Source organism: Lytechinus pictus, unplaced genomic scaffold (assembly GCF_037042905.1).
Source record: "Lytechinus pictus isolate F3 Inbred unplaced genomic scaffold, Lp3.0 scaffold_29, whole genome shotgun sequence".
Classification (NCBI taxonomy): domain Eukaryota; kingdom Metazoa; phylum Echinodermata; class Echinoidea; order Temnopleuroida; family Toxopneustidae; genus Lytechinus; species Lytechinus pictus.
The window spans coordinates 1,074,171-1,090,566 of NW_026974149.1; the positions used below are offsets into that span (position 1 = coordinate 1,074,171).

Sequence of the window (16,396 nt, forward strand, 5' to 3'; positions counted from 1 at the left end):
ATTAAAACTCAATCTCCAACTCTCCTTCGATCATTCTTATATACTAATATTCTAATATACTCTATCTCCTCTTCTTGCATGTCCATCTCCCAATTTTCACTCCCCTTTCACCATTATCAGCATACTACTCACTTGATTTGCTTAATTTTCCATCAGTACTTTACTCATCATCGTTTTCATTCTTTTTTTCTTTCAATTCTCATATCATCAATCTATAAACTGACAAAAATGAATAAGCCAGACACGTCATATGGGGTATGTAAATTTATTATATTTTTATCACACCATAATTACATGAACAAAACAATATATACATATTGATAGATGGAACACAAATAATATGTAATTTAGATATAGTTATATTGAACTGCAGGTTATGATCTTGCACAATTACACTTTGCTGTATCTTTTTTTAATACAAATAATGTATCATAATGATTAAAATAAATGTATGTACACTGAAATGAAAAAAAAATAATAAAAAATTGTCATTCATACCTTCTTAAAGTATATTTCATGACTTTATCATGTTTGCAATTTTAAACAGTACCAAACAGGATAACAAAATCAAATTACACGTTGGTTGTTTTTACAATATTACGGACAAAGTCAAAGCCTAACTTAATTTCTTCTTTTTTTTTTTACTTTAGAGACGAGAAGTACAAACGATAATACATTTTCAATTAAAACAATCGCAATTCGAATCATATAAAAGAGGATTGTATAATGACTATCACTCTACTACATTTCATACAGTATTTTAAAAGTGTAAAACTAATAGGTAAATATTTACAAAACTTCATACTGTGAAAATAAATATGTGTTGTTTCTTATGTTGCATATACAAGAATAGCATGTAACTATATCAATGATGAATTCACCGTTATGATTTTTCACTAAACATGTTCTTGGTAACATCCCCAAATATTCAATACATCTTTTAAACAAACTTTACTGAATGCAATTAACTATCAGATGATGTTTCGTTTACATCCATAAATCTGTGAAATACCAACGTATACATGGTACATGTACATTTTAAGGTACATATGATTATCTGAATCAAAATACAAGTCAACTCGGATTGTAATACAAAAATATAACATTATGCTATATTCAACAACAACAAAGTGCATCGTCAGGTTTGATACAATAATGAAATATTCTTAAGACCATTCTCTTATTTCAAATGGATGAAAGCAAATTGTTGCAAAGGGGTTTATTATATTTTGTGAAAGTAAATTGTATTCTAATAATTGTGAACTCAATATACATTATTGAAAACAGATTGTGAAAGCAAAGTGTGCAACATTTCGTAAAAGTTACTTTTACTTCAGCAATTGTGAATTCATATTGTTGAAAAGAATTGTTAAAAAACAATTGCTCCAATTAAAGAGTATGTAAATGTACCACAAAAATCAATAAAATTTTGATTTGAACACCATTACCTTTTATACATAATTCCTAATCCACAGGATTACTCTCAACTAACATGGTATACAAATAGTTTACCGAAGGAAAAATTTTTTGCAGGTTATTTTCCAAAATGTATGAATTTGACACAGATATATCACAGCTAACTTTTAAATTCAATGCATTGAAGAGAGAATGTTCTGATAGAAAGTTTGGATGGAATAAAAGTTGCAAATGTCAGATATCTAAGTAGGTAGTGGATACATTATCATCCAATACTTTTCTTTTTGGATAGAAATAGGTGAATGCATTCTTTATTTGAGAGTAGGTGGAGATTCCATTTTGGACAACGCGAAAACCTTTGTTTACACCACTCCCAGCAACTAGTGAACGAAGAACGTTCAAGTACACATCTTTTGTTATGTTATTTTGCTTGTTATTAACACCCTTGCAGCTGAATTTGTCAGTAGCACCAAAGCAGTAATAAGTTTTACTGCAGAGGGCTATGATTCCATCGCCTTCCCACTCTACTTTGAACAACCCATGAGTTCTCTTATCATATCGAGCATTCTCCAGGGTATCATTTCGAGGGAACCAGTTGGCTTTGTCTTTTTCGTATCTTTCCCTCATACATGGTTTGATTATGTCATCGAAAGAATCGGATGAAATGGCGATGTAAGCGGAATCTGTGTCCATTTCACACATTTGAAAATCGGATGGCTCAACATATTTTAGCAGAAAGTCATAATAGAACTGTAGCATGCGCAGTTTGGCCAACTGGTATACAGCATGACTAATCTGAACTGGCAGGTCCATATTGATCTTTCGTTTAGCCATATAAACTTCATAGCAATTGTCAGAGATTGGGTTTAGATCCCTGAAAAGGGTATTGTTGACATGTTTCTGGGCTTTAGCCTCATCACAGACATTAACATTTCGATGTTTTTCCTTATTAGTAATCGTCTTGCCGTAAGACGAATTGCCTATCAGCTTTATGGTGTCAGCGATAATGCTCTTCGAGGGATCAACATCATCTTTGCGTCGAGCTTTTGAAACGCTTTAACCAAAGTGCTTGAAGCAGGCAACTGGTTTGTACTCAATGAATTGGTGGATCTTGCTGACCACCAATCCATGGTTTAGGTACCATCTTAGAAGTGGTGTGTAGAGCAGAATGTTCTTACCAAACATACTACCGATCAGACTACGCCTTGGAGTTTTCATGATACCCATGTTCCTTGGCATAGAATCCCATCACATCTCCGATATCTTCTCTAGATATATCCACATTTTTGAAAATAGGACACATTTCAGAGAAGTATTACCTGAGATGATCAGGGACCTTAATATCACACTGTACAAGCCCAAACAGGGCACCATGATGAATAGCAGAGAGAATGTTGTCTTGGGTTAATCCTTGACGGTATTTAGGAGGGGAAAGTCTTTGTAAGAAATGCACTGAGCTTGGGATCAGTTTTACGCATTTTTTTATATTGGCATTCCCAGATGGAGATGTATTCGTAGCACAACCCTTCTACATTTTCTTGTTTCTCTTGAGTCTTTTTGAGTAAGTCTGCCATAGACTTCCCAAGCTTCGTATTTTTGGTCTGGTCTTTATTCAGATGGCATGAATGTCCATGGAAGTAACATCCATGGAATTCAAACACCTGTTTAGTTTGAGCACAAAAAACATCGACAGGGAGCTGAAGGGGACCAACTCTCTTTTTTTAATGATTACCTGCATGTCGGATAGGGATCTGTCGAGAGAAAATTTGATATTGAAGCCATTCTTGAGCGATTGGATGCTTATTTTCAGGCTTGAAATCATTCTCTGCCCTTCGTCTGACAAAGTGCCCTGTTGGCATCTTTTGCATTATTGCATGCAGGTACAAGGCATTTTTATCGAAACCTATGATCTTTTCACATGGCTTGCCCCCACGAATCGTTGTTACACCACGTTCATGATACCTATGAAATATAATGGATGGACCTCCTACCAGATTATCGCGGAAAGTATAATAAAGATCCTTGTCTTTCTCATAGATTACGCTGAAATGCGCATCTGGACTACACTTCATGAGGTATTTTATGGTGAGTCCAGGTACAGAAATACCATCTTTGAACATATCGATTTTAAGATTCTTGTAAAAATCGCGCATTTTCTCTACCGCCTCAATGAACGGCGTAACATCGAGGTTATTGTACCATATTAGATAATCTCTTAGACTTCTCATGTTATTCTCTTTCCAGATTCGCTGACAGTATTCATATTGGTCTTGTGATAAAGCAGTATGATTGAGATTGTTGCTGAAAGTTTCAATAAGGGGAAGTTCAGGTATTTTGAGTTTTTCCAGACAATCTACCCACCCGTGAGGAAAGAAACCTTTCATTCGTTCACAGTCATATGCTTTAAGAAAGGCTGCGTATGAAAAGCCAGGTGCAAGAAAATTAGAAATATCAAGAAACTGAAGGTGCTTTGATTTCAGAGCCATATGATTATGGTTCCGCTTGATGACGTAATCAACAGAATCAAACTGTAGAAGTTAAGGATAGAGGTATTGTTTGATGGCATTGATATCATACCTCCCGGAATTGGACCCAACCACAGGGAGTTCTATGATATGGTTCATGAAACGCTTCTTCAATCTCTGAAGATGTGTAGCTTTGTGAGGCGTTTCATTGTTTGCCTTCTGCCAACTCTCGTATTCTTGTATTGTTTCATCTAATTTTTCTATCACATCCTGGTAAGAAGATTCTAGGAGAGAGCAAGAGTGCTTACTTATTTCCAGGAGGTACAATATCGAGTCATCAATTAATTTTTTGCAGTCTCCATCAGACACTTGGCAGTATGGTTCTGTGTACCCAGGAATATTTGAGTTGATACTCATGCTCATAGGGATGTGTCTTGAGGTAAACATTAGTTTTTCAGTTGGAGCATCGTTGGGATCTATATTATTGTCAATCTTCTCGAGATAGGATTCTATGTCAAATGTGGCAAAGTATGGAAAGTAGCGCCGTTCTTCTTCGACAGAGATGCCTTCCTCAGCCAGCTCTTCCCATATGGTCAAAGGGTTATGGAATGTAGCCCTGCCCGTGGGGAAAATATGCTTGGTGGCTGTAGAAGTACATATTTTCTCGTGTCGATGAAGTGATTTACGGGTTTTCATAGTTTGTCACATGTACGACATTGATAGTTTTGACAATATCTGTCAATATCTGAGATGAAACTAAAATGGTTTTCATATAGATTGACATACATTGTTTCCGGAAACTTGTCCAGTCCTCGTCTCACGAGCTTAGCAGCAACTGTACTTTCACTATTTACCAATTCACCTTCATTTTCAAGAGGAATATTATCACCGTTGGTACATTCGACTGGCTGTAATTCGTACACCATGATATTAATCTTGAAGAATTCTTCGACTTTTTCCAATTTGCTTAGATCTCTTCCTTCAAAATCTGAATTTTTTTTTGTGAGGCACATACTGTTTAAATAATCTTTTAGCTGTAGTTTCAAGACCATGAGAATTAGCACCTTGTAATAAAGCTAAACATCTAAAAATGCATAAGTTATCATCATACATCTGACAATCCCTATGACTCTTAACCAGAGATACGATAGCTTGATTATTTTGTATATAATTTGGGAGGTCAATTCCGTGGCCAATGGGATGATCAGCAATTCGAAATACATAAAAAGTGACATTTGTGACATGCTGAACGACCAATTTAGAATTTGGGCGAAGGGTTTGAGCATATTCAAGGATATCTTCCTTGAGTAATGTATCCAAAAACCTTTGGAATGACGAATGGTCAGAAATAAGAACAGGTTCATTCAGAATCTTTGTGTTTGTACTAGCGTAATAATACCTACATTCATTGGTTTCATTGTTGCAAAGAGTAAATCCATACGATGCATTAACTTTGAAAGCTGTAGATTGATCCTCAAACACCTTCTGAGCCTTCTGTCTAAGGATATCATTGTTTAGATCTGGAAGATGGTAGTTGTAAAATCGATGAACCCTTCCAAATGACCGTCTGTCTCTGATATTCAGCCAATGTTCCCTGTATACTTGGGCGGCACAACTCTTAGGATCGATGTCAGAAGGAAGGTTTACCGTGGTTGGTGCTAGGTTAGGTTGTTGACGGCGTCCTGAGTAAAGAGATAATATTGAGATGTAAGAGATAATAAACACCATAATTTGAGTAGAGTCAGAGCAAGTATTTTTGCTTGGAAAACTTTTTGGTTTAAAATATTTGCCCATCCATTCATTTCAAATAACTTGAAACTTTTACTAATCATGCGATAGATGTTTTCCATTCAGTTTCAAAGTTACCTGGGTTGTCATAATTTATGAATATCTAAAGTATTGGTAAAGAGTCAGTAATCATCAAACATTACGAAATTTTAAAGTGCAGTCGTAATTAAATGCATGTTGTACCCATTCGAATATTGGTTTCTTTGTTATATCTCTTTGCAATCTAGTAGAGAAGAAAAAAAAGGTGTTTCATGTAAGATTGAACCTATAGAGGGGGTCAAAATATAGACATACATAAATTATGCATGAAGATCAATCAAGAGAAAGAGAGAAAAACAGTGAAAGCTTTTTTTTTTACAATTTTATAATATTGTGGGATCTCAAGGAGAACGAAATGAAAAAAATTACGTTAATGCAATGATTATAAGAGAAATTATATTTCAAGCCAGTTCTTGAAAGTTTAGAAAAAAAAGTACCAAGCAAAATTGACCTATTGAAGAAAAAATAATAATAAGATAGAATAACTTACTTTTTGCTTGGTTTGACTCTGGTCCATCGGCAACTCGCTTCTTTGGTAACTTTGGAGGAACGGGATTATGGTGCGACATTTCATGTTTCATAAATTTCGCACGATTATGAAATATCTGCCCACAAGTATGACAAAGATAGGTTTCCTTGCGATGCGATTTCATGTGTTCATCAAGGTCCTTTTGCTCCAAGAACAGTGATTTGCATTGTGAGCAAGTTGGTCGCTGGTTCTCCTAATCAGGTTCAGCACCATTGCTAAAATCCTGATGAGTTTTCATATGACGTTTCAAATTATCCGGTCGACTAAAAGCTTGTCCACATGTATCACAAACATGTAAAGTCCTTTGCCCATGATGGAACATGCGATCATGACGCATCAAATTTCTTTTAACAGTAAATTCTGCGCTGCAAATATCACAGCTGAAGGGAGGGTTGTTCTCAATGATGATTGTAAATCCAAAATGTACTTGTACAGAAGATACCCAAAGAGAACTCTATAAATATTGGCTTAGGTATTAAGTTGCTGGAACTCGTAGGCTGAGGTATAAAGTTCCTGTTCTGGAAGATTTCAGATATGTACACCTCCAGTGCTCCTCAAAGGTAGAATGGACAAATTATGTCATGCAGGTTGTTTAAATCTCCCTCTCCACTATTTGAGGTGGGGGATTTCCTGAAAGTTATGTAATACTGTCATGGTTGAATGATTTTACTGGCATGTTCTGACAGGAAATTACACACATCCACCACACACTGACACGTGTGCTTGTGCAGTTCTTACTCTGTTTCACACAACAAAGTACAACCAGCTATATAATATACTGGTAGTGGTTATCCTATATGATCCACTACAATGATGATGGTTAATATTGCTTGTTGACCAATGTTCAAATGTGTAGACTCATGGTATAAAGGTATTATCAAGATTATTGAGTTAAAAGATACGACAGAAATATTATTAAAGAAAATAAAACAGATGAGACTGAAAATACTTATACCGAGGCTTTAGTAAATTGTGACATAATAAACACCTACAAAGAACAATACAACAACAACAACAAAATGAAATATTTTACCCTGTACACTAACAAGGATCGCATCTTGTCAGAACTTGAAAGTTTGGAAATAAAAAGTCCCGCAAGTGCAATAAGGGGGAAATGGTGTCATAACTTTCTTTGAGGAGGAAGACAATATAATTGGTGAAGCTGTTTACGTCTTCTTCTTAACTTGTTTATTTGCTGATTTCTATACAATAGCGAACAAAATCAATATTGAATTTCTTACAGACCGACCACCTTTGAAGAAATCAAACTAGTCGATTCGGTCTATGGGTTTTGATCAAACGATGATCCGATCGATGGAAGAAAGAGCACACTGGTCGTTGGCTTTCTCTACAATTTCGCGAAAAGAAAAGTACTATTACGATGATGTGGTGATTTCAACCCATGCAAGATTTTATGACTATACGCGTTAAAATAGAAATGTAAAAATAAAGTTCATATCCTTCAATATATATATATATATATATATATATATATTTCATTGCTTGAAAGTAAAGAAAGAATAAACAACGACTAAAAGCAATAACGGCAAAACAAAAACTGCGAAATAATGGAGTAGAAAAGATAGTTACTTAAGTTGTTACTAAATCTGCTTTTGACGTCAAAAACATCAACATACTTTTAGCATAAAGCAAATCTGGACATCTATTTACTTTAATCATTTAGGTATTGAGAGGAATTGCCCCATTTTTGTTCCATGGGTAACTTGCTCACGAATACACTAGATTTTTATGACATTCGAAAAGCCTACTGCTTTTTTTTTTTTAAGGATGGAATAGTTGCCATTCTGTGAACACGACGATGGACATAATGTACACAACTTCTTATCGATTTTCCCGCACGCGACTATTGTACCTGCAGAAAGTGTGACGTCATCCAATAACTTACCAACGACAGGTTTTGGCTAGAGTTTTTTTTCTTTGAAAAATAGATAGAGTTGGAAAGTTGAAAACTTACGGTGGGTACCCCCTTTTTGCAAACTTGTACGGGTCTACGATATAGAATGTTTCTAGTATTCCTTATTATTCTCGTATAGTATTTATATAATATTCCTTATAAGATTGTTGCATCTATATTTAGATGTAGAAGAGGAGTGAAAAGAGCTTGATGTTCTGATCAAAATATAGTCCTATTATTATATCGATACAATGGTCGAGAGGTGTGTATCATTTTTACAAAACGGTGAAAGCTTTACTCTGCAGTAAATGTGTAAATAAGCCACATTACATTTCTTTTGCAACACCATAATCAAGTTGAAATTCGGGGTGTGTTACTGTTACGCATCTTCTTCTTTTTTTCTTCTTCTACTTCTTCTTCTTCTTTCTTTTTAGGAACTATTGGAACATTATCTAGTTGCGTTACCTTTGATTTCGATGAGTGGATGATAGGAACAATTGAACCATTTGAATAACAGCGTGAAATTTTTATAAATAGAATGCGATTGGATAGAAACAGGTAAAATAATGTTTTTTTTTCTTTGGCTGCATGAACAAAATGAACAAATTGAACAAAATGTATTTGTTTTTGTTTATATATTTTGACTACATTATATTTTTCTTTAACTATTTATAGATGCTAAATGCATCCCTTGTTCATTTTACACGAATTACTTTTACACAAGGCGATATGTTTTAGTTACCTTATTTATTTCTTCAGTGTAGATTTACTACGAATCGTTTGAATAAATTAAAATGAAAGAGATGGATGATAGAAACAAAATGAACAATTTGAATAATAGCGTGAATTTCTTGTAAATAGAATGCAATTGGGATAGAAAAAGGCTTTTGGTGTAAATAATGTATTTTGTGTTACAAATAATGAAAAAAAAAGTGAATTGAACAATATGAATAAAATGAACAAACTAAACAAATTGGACTTTGTTGCGTGTCCTTTGATTTCGATTTCATTTCGGTCCAAGGGCTGGAATACTCTTATCCTTTACGGATATTTGCATTCATGGGGACCATAAACATATCTTGTTTTCATAGTTGTTGCGGATACTTCGATATTACTCGATAAATATCATATGATCGAAGAAGCGATGTTCCCCTTGCCAAAATTAAAACAAAGAAGTGAAACGTTATACTGTAATATAATAACATAGCAATGGGTTTCGTAATATTTTTTTTTTATTGTTGTAATGATGAGTGAGAAAAGATGATCGATTAGTTCAGCCGCGTATATACTTCGATATCGATTATATCAAAACACTTTGCAATTTCTACATTCATGACATTTAAGGGAGTTGGATTTCGACATATAAATGAAACATTTGTTTTTTAAGTATAAAAAGTTAAGATTTAATGCTCAAAATGAACAATGTTATCTGTTTGGAAAATTAATTGTCACACTTTATCCTACCATGTAATATTCAAACTTATGCGATATCGTTACGCACGAATGATCGAGTGTGCATTGACGTCATGCTTGAGGGAATACCCGATATTATTATCGACTGTGCTCGTGAATAATGATGTACGAACGTACAAACATTCCATGCAATATTTTCAAAAGTTGTGCAATAGGCCTATCGTCACGCTCGAATGATCATGAACGCATCGCCTCTATGCGACGGACATGTCCAAGACATGTCTATCGTTTCTTTACTTTCTTCTTGTTTTTTTAGTACGGATATGGATGTTGTGCAAACCCTATGACGTCATTTGTTTTTCAGGTTTCGTCACTCTATGTCATACCGTCTTTTTATAATCCGTATTTCATAATTTATGGATACATAATTCATAATTTATTAATCCATATTTTCATATTTCATAATTATCGATCCATATTTCGTATTTCACAATTATCGATCCATATTTCATATTTCCTAATTATTGATTAATTTATGTATTAATATTTCATATTCTATTGTTTAGAACAATATAGAATATTTCATGATTATCGATCCATATTTCATATTTCATAATTATTGATTCATTTATTAATATTTCATATTCTATTGTTTAGAACAATATAGAATATTTCATGATTCATATTTCTATTGTTTATAATCGGAATAATTTTTATAATCGGATTATGACGTCATCGAGGAGCAGTCCTGCTCCTCCTGCTCCTCCGAGGACCCGAGGGGTACCTATATATACTACTAACGTTGATTCATGATTTTGCCCCCCCCCCCCATCTGAAAATGGATCGACGCCCCTGTCTAAATGCATAACAAACCTCGATATAATCTTCCTTTGTACGTTTCATAATCATTATTCGGTCAATTTAGAGTATAGATCTACTTTGATTTAAAAGGACAATATTTGGTTTATTTTCTTAAATCAAACGAAATGACACTTGTAAGAGATGGTTACTGAAAATCAGCAAATGCCTTTCCAAGTCAAAGTTATTGGTCATTTGAGTCTAAATTGAAAAAGGACCCACACCCTGAATTTTGAAAATCAATTTGAATGTAGTTGTTAGCTTTCTGTACTTGAAAATATAAGTTTTCAATTGTAATTATATCTAGTCTGTTTTTAAAGGAGAAATTCAAAGCACCTCCAAAAATGCAATTAATTTCAAGCAGAAATCATGTAGAACCACTGGCAGATCCAGGGGGAAGCAAAGCCAGCCCGTGCCCCCTTTTTGTTTGCCTGTCAAATTTGTTCTCAGGGGAAAATGTGCCCCTCTTTTGGAATAGCCTGGATCCGCCCCTCTGTAGGACACGGCAGTTTCCCTCATTCTGCACTGGCATTGCAATGTTCACAATGAAACAATGCATGTTCAGACATTGATGTGAAACTTCTTTCACCGAATTACTGTAGGTTTTGATCTAAACTTGGTTCGAAAAGAAACTTATCAAACTTCACATGTGCATTACACAAATTCCACTCTGTCTGGCTTCAATAACCTTTACTTAGCACATGTACAATGTATGTCAATTATTATCAAAGAGATTGCTATAATCACAAAGAGGCTGTAGCCCTTCCAATCAACTGGCTACAGGGCCCGTATTCCATAAACAAGATAAGCTTTTTGCTTAAGTCTTAGCAATTTGTCTTAGCATTTTGCTTGTCTAAGAAATCTTCCCTAACGATATTCTTAAAAGCCCTTCCAATCAACTGGCTCCAGGGCCCGTATTCCATAAACAAGATAAGCTTTTTGCTTAAGTCTTAGCAATTTGTCTTAGCATTTTGCTTGTCTAAGAAATCTTCCCTAACGAAATTCTTTAAAAAAAATGAAAAGACATTTGTCTCAAGTCACACGATATGGCTAAGCTAAGGTCTCAAATTATATGACCTTCTAATAAATACTGCTGCAGGGGTGACTGCAACAAACTTACAAAAATGTCACTGAAGTTGTTTTTTCCTTTAAAAAATTGATTTTATTGAAACTAATTACAACTATTGTAGTAAATGAAAAGCATTCATCACCCATACATAGTAAGAATTTTTTATTCAGATTATCTATATTTTTTTAATTACCAAAACAATTCAATCCCAAACCGAGTGACTTGCACAGTTTTTTGTGTATCAGTCCCATTTATCACTTTTCATGTATTGTTTGTCAAAATCTAAATTGAATAGATTCCTCTCGACGTCTTTATTCTAATATTTCTAACTTTAGTTTAAGTAGACCTAAGGGAAAACTTTTGAAACTTTTAAGACTAGTCTTGGGTCTAACATTAGGCCTAGATCTAGCCTAGGCCAACGATCTACCGCTAATATCCGTCTGTCTGTAGGAGAATTGAACATTGTTTTGACTTTTTTACTTTCCTGAAGGCTGAAGCAAAACGTAACTTTGTTAGTCTAGTGGCGTGCTATAGTGGAGCAACCGAGACTGAAGCTATATAGATCTAAACCTAGTATTGGTCTAGGCCTAGAACAACATTCAGGACTTAGCCTGGCTTAGCCTTAGGACAGGGATAGATCTATCTAGATCTACATGTAGGTCTAGAATAGATCTGATTTTTTTTTGAGTTAGACCAAAAGCTTCAGTGTCCGACTGTATTTTGGTTGTTCTGCTAAACTACGACAATGAGTACGACACTCGACAGTCTAACGTTACGTTGGCCTAGTCTCACCAATGGATATGCCAGTAAATGTCATAAACTTTTAGATAAATCCCCAGAAACGATGGTTGTTCCCGTCTACAGTGCGAGATCTATCGCTATGCATTGCTTGTCAACTACGTCTAAACTTAGATCTAGTCCTAGACATCTATTATATTTTAGATCTAAGTTAGATCTAGATCTACTCTTGTAATTTTAGGTCCATATGTTTGTTTGGAGGAGTTTATATTTTACACATTTTGGGGACTTGTAGATCTAGTTTTCTAGGACTAGAAAACAGGCCTAAAACCTAGACCTGACCAACAGCTCATGGTCTAGACTGGGGCCTAGGTTTATATAAGAATTTAGATCTAGGCGGCCTCGCCTGTGCTTTCTTCTATTCATTCTAGATTCTATTTCTAGCCTAGCCGGTAGCCCTAACGTTAGGACTGGCTGATCTAGTCTACTGTTTGATCTAGAATCTCTAACGTAGGCCTAGATCTAGATTAAATGACTAAGACTAAAAGGTAGACCCTATCTAGATCTAGAACTATATCAATCTTGGTATACATAGTAATAGGTCTAGATCTAGAGACTTGTAGACTCTATCTCAATGTAGATTCTAGATCTAAAAATAGTAAATGTAGGCTAGTCTAGATCTACTCATATAACGTTAGGCCTGAAAAAAGAAGTAGGCCTAGGCTAGGGATCTAGCATTGGATTATTTCTAGGACTAAAGCATCTTGATCTAGGCTTAGATCTAAATCTATGGGATTTAGTTCGATATCTATAGGTCTACCGGCTTATCATAAACACTCGCGTTCGTAATCACTCGGGTCGCGTTGGAAATCACTCGGTTTTTTATTTTTGGCGATTTTTTTTTTTAACGGTGTCTTCAATGGGACAAACATGCTGGGAAAATAAAATGAAATTGAAATTCGAGTTTCCTTTTAAAGAAAAAAGAAAGAAAGAAAAAAAGAAAGGAGAAAGAATTAAAAAAAGAAAGAGAGAAAGGAGAAAAGGAAGGAAGACAGAAGAAAAAAGAGGAAACACTACTCTCGATTTTGCTTTGGAGGATTTCTCCTGAAGTCTGTGTTATCCTTTATAAAGCATAGTGCATACAATTTCATATCATTATTTATATTGCTTCTCCCTTTGTTTGTGAATTATTCTACACTAACGTAAAAATGGAGGAGGAAGAAAGTGCTGAAGAAGAAAAACAAGAAGAAAGGAGGAGGACAAGTAGAAGAAGGAAAAAAGATGGAGGAGGATATAAGGGGAGTAAAAATGAAACCGAGAAGAGAAAATTGAGGGGAGGATGGTGAAGAATAAGAACAAGAGAAGGATAAAATAAGGGGGAAGATTGAGAAGAGAAAAGGAAGCGGGTGAGAAGGAGAAGGAGGGAGATGAAAAAGGAGGAGAAAGGGAAGAAATGGAGAAGTAGAAGAAAAGGTAATAATTTAAAAGTCGAAGAAGAACAGGGAGGAGAAGAAGAAAAAGAAGAATAAGACGACACAATAATAGGAATAAAAAATAGAAGACTGAGAAGAAAGAGAAGTAGGAGGCGGAGTGAAGTGCACTCTGGTTATAAATAAGTCCAGGGGGGTGTTTCATCAAACAATTAGTCGGTGGTTTTCACTTACTAATTGTGATTTTATCGATACTTAGGAAACATCTTAAAATGTACACATTTTTTCAAACATAATTTTCTTCAACCCGAATAAATCATTGTGTATTTTCTAATCAATAATGTCCGATAATGTCTGAAAACTGTGGCCTCATTGACTTTAGTACAAGTTTTTCATTGCTGTTGTTTTTGCTGCTGCTATTGGTGCTGTCGGTGTGATTGTAGCATCTCCTGGTGCAGTTAGTTATTGTTGCTCAAGGTGTTGCCTGTGTGGTTGCTGTTGTCATCGCTGCTACTGCTGCTATTTACGAGTATGGCTGTTGCATCTCCTGATGCATTTATTGATGTTGCCGCTTATGTTGTTGCCTGTATGATTGCTTGTTAGAATCCTTGCTGTTGGCGTTGTTTCTACTGTCATTGTTGCTACTGCTGTTGATGTTTACCAGAGTGGTTGTTGCATCTCTTGATGAAGTTTTTTATGTTGCGACCGATGTTCCCTGCATGGTTGTTGGAGCTCCTGTTGCTTTTGATGTTACCAATGTGGTTGTTGCATTTCTGCTGCAATTGTTATTTTTGCTGTTGCTCTTGATGTTGTCGGTGTGGTTGTTGCATCTCTTACTGCAGTTGTGCCCTTCGGCAGCTGATGCTGTTGTTGCTCCTGCTGCTGTTCATGTTTATCGAAGTAACTGAAATTGAATTAATTTATAGAGCATGTGATATTTTATTAATAAAGATATTAATTTCCATAATTATTGATATCAAAGTCATTTATTCTTTATTTAATTATAAGTTATAAATGGTTAAAATATTGTCACCAAAGCCTTATTAAACAACAAAAACAAAAAAGTTAATAACAAAGAAATGCATAAGAAAATAATTAAAATGTACATGTATACACAATTGATTTTAATGACTTTGGTTTTTCTCATCGGTTTATCTAAGGAAGGGAGTCAACATCCAAAATTATCACATTTGGGCTTTATTTCTTGATTTAGAGCTAAATGCTGATTTCATGCAAGAGTCATATTATCATAAATAAAAAAAAAACATCAGGAGCAGCAGCATACCTGCTGATTTCTGAAGTGAGTGCACAATCAACAGGCAAGATCCTGAGGCACCCCCTTCCATCAAGATCATTTGAATTAGTAAAGTTTAATGACTGCTTTTGTAGTCATTACATTTATCTGATTTATACAGGCCTACAAGAGATATAAACAAATTGTGTTCTTTTCTGGTGTTCCTCCCTGACAAAACAGATGGTGATGGTGTGTGTGTGTGGGGGTGGTATAATAGGAATGCAGAACATTAGAACATTCATTGACTACTTTTGCAATAGAAAACAAGTCACACCATCTAGCATTGATTGATATTGGTTGTTTTACAACAGTCCAAGAAATATAACCATTAATCAATTAAGCATCTAAGCACTTATAGATGTCATTGTTTCTAAATATTGACAAGAAGAAGACCAAATAAAGAAGAGAACAGTACCAGTAATTTTTTTTTTAATGTGACTTTACTTTCTTCGCAAAAGTGAGGCAGTCATGATTAAGAGTGTTTTAACTTACTAGTGACATCACATTTCCTGCCTTCTTGTCTGGCTCTCTAAACCTTCAACCATTTAATCTTGGGTATCTTTGTATCTCATGTCTGTCTGAAAAGTTTGGGTGAAGCCTCCACCTGAAGGAAAAATAGTATTGAATTAAAATATTTGCCATAATCTTGTATTTCTTCTCACAGGTATTATGTACATGTCAAAAAACAGAAAATAAAACATCTTTTGATTACCAGGTTTCATGCAGAAGGGAGGAAATAAAGGGTTCGAGTTTTTATTATGTTAATCAAAAATACAAACTCTAGTAAATGACATATGCTCTAGCTGAGAAACTTAAATATAGAAATTATTCCTCACAATGTAGTTTGTATGTACATACACATGAGCAAGCAGTGATAAATGGATTGAGGGGTGAGAGCAGGGGCTGCGGAAACGGAGAGGGGGGTGCATGTTAGCTGCATGGTCAGCGGAACGGTTTTTTAAAGTGAGCGAGCTGACCGTGCAAAAAAACATAACCAGATGGTCATTTTACATTTTTCAGCCCCCGCACTGTTTTCCAAAACCATGTACAAAAATGTAAAATTGACCATCTGCTTATGATTTTTTGGCATGGTCATTCTCCCCCCCCCCCCCCACACACTTTCGGCTCAGCCCCCTCACTTTCAAAACCGTTCCGCTGACCCTGCTGCTAACATGCAAAACATATTGAATCTTTTACACGTATTTCATGTTTATGTAATGTTTGCATTACAAACTGACTTTAAATAGAAAATCTGGTCAGTCTGATTTCATTGACATTGATGTGGGTTTTAATAGGATGGTCCGGGCTGAAAGTATGTATAATTTAATAGATAAAGTATAATTGACTGAGCAAAATGACGAAAATTTCATCAAAATCGGACAACAAATAAAAAAGTTATTGAATTTTAAAGTTTAGCAATATTTTTGTGAAAACAGTCATGA

General features: G+C 34.9%; 1 protein-coding gene and 1 pseudogene across 1 annotated transcript; both read right to left on the reverse strand.

Annotated features, from left to right (window-relative positions):
• Positions 1–251: 251 nt before the first annotated feature.
• Positions 252–2,250, reverse strand: LOC135158085 (uncharacterized). Its single transcript, XM_064115370.1, has one exon. It carries the CDS (start codon positions 2,248–2,250, stop codon positions 1,651–1,653), a length of 600 nt encoding a protein of 199 aa, XP_063971440.1. The 3' UTR covers positions 252–1,650.
• On the reverse strand, positions 252–7,657 carry LOC135158086 (uncharacterized; annotated as a pseudogene).
• Positions 7,658–16,396: the final 8,739 nt, after the last annotated feature.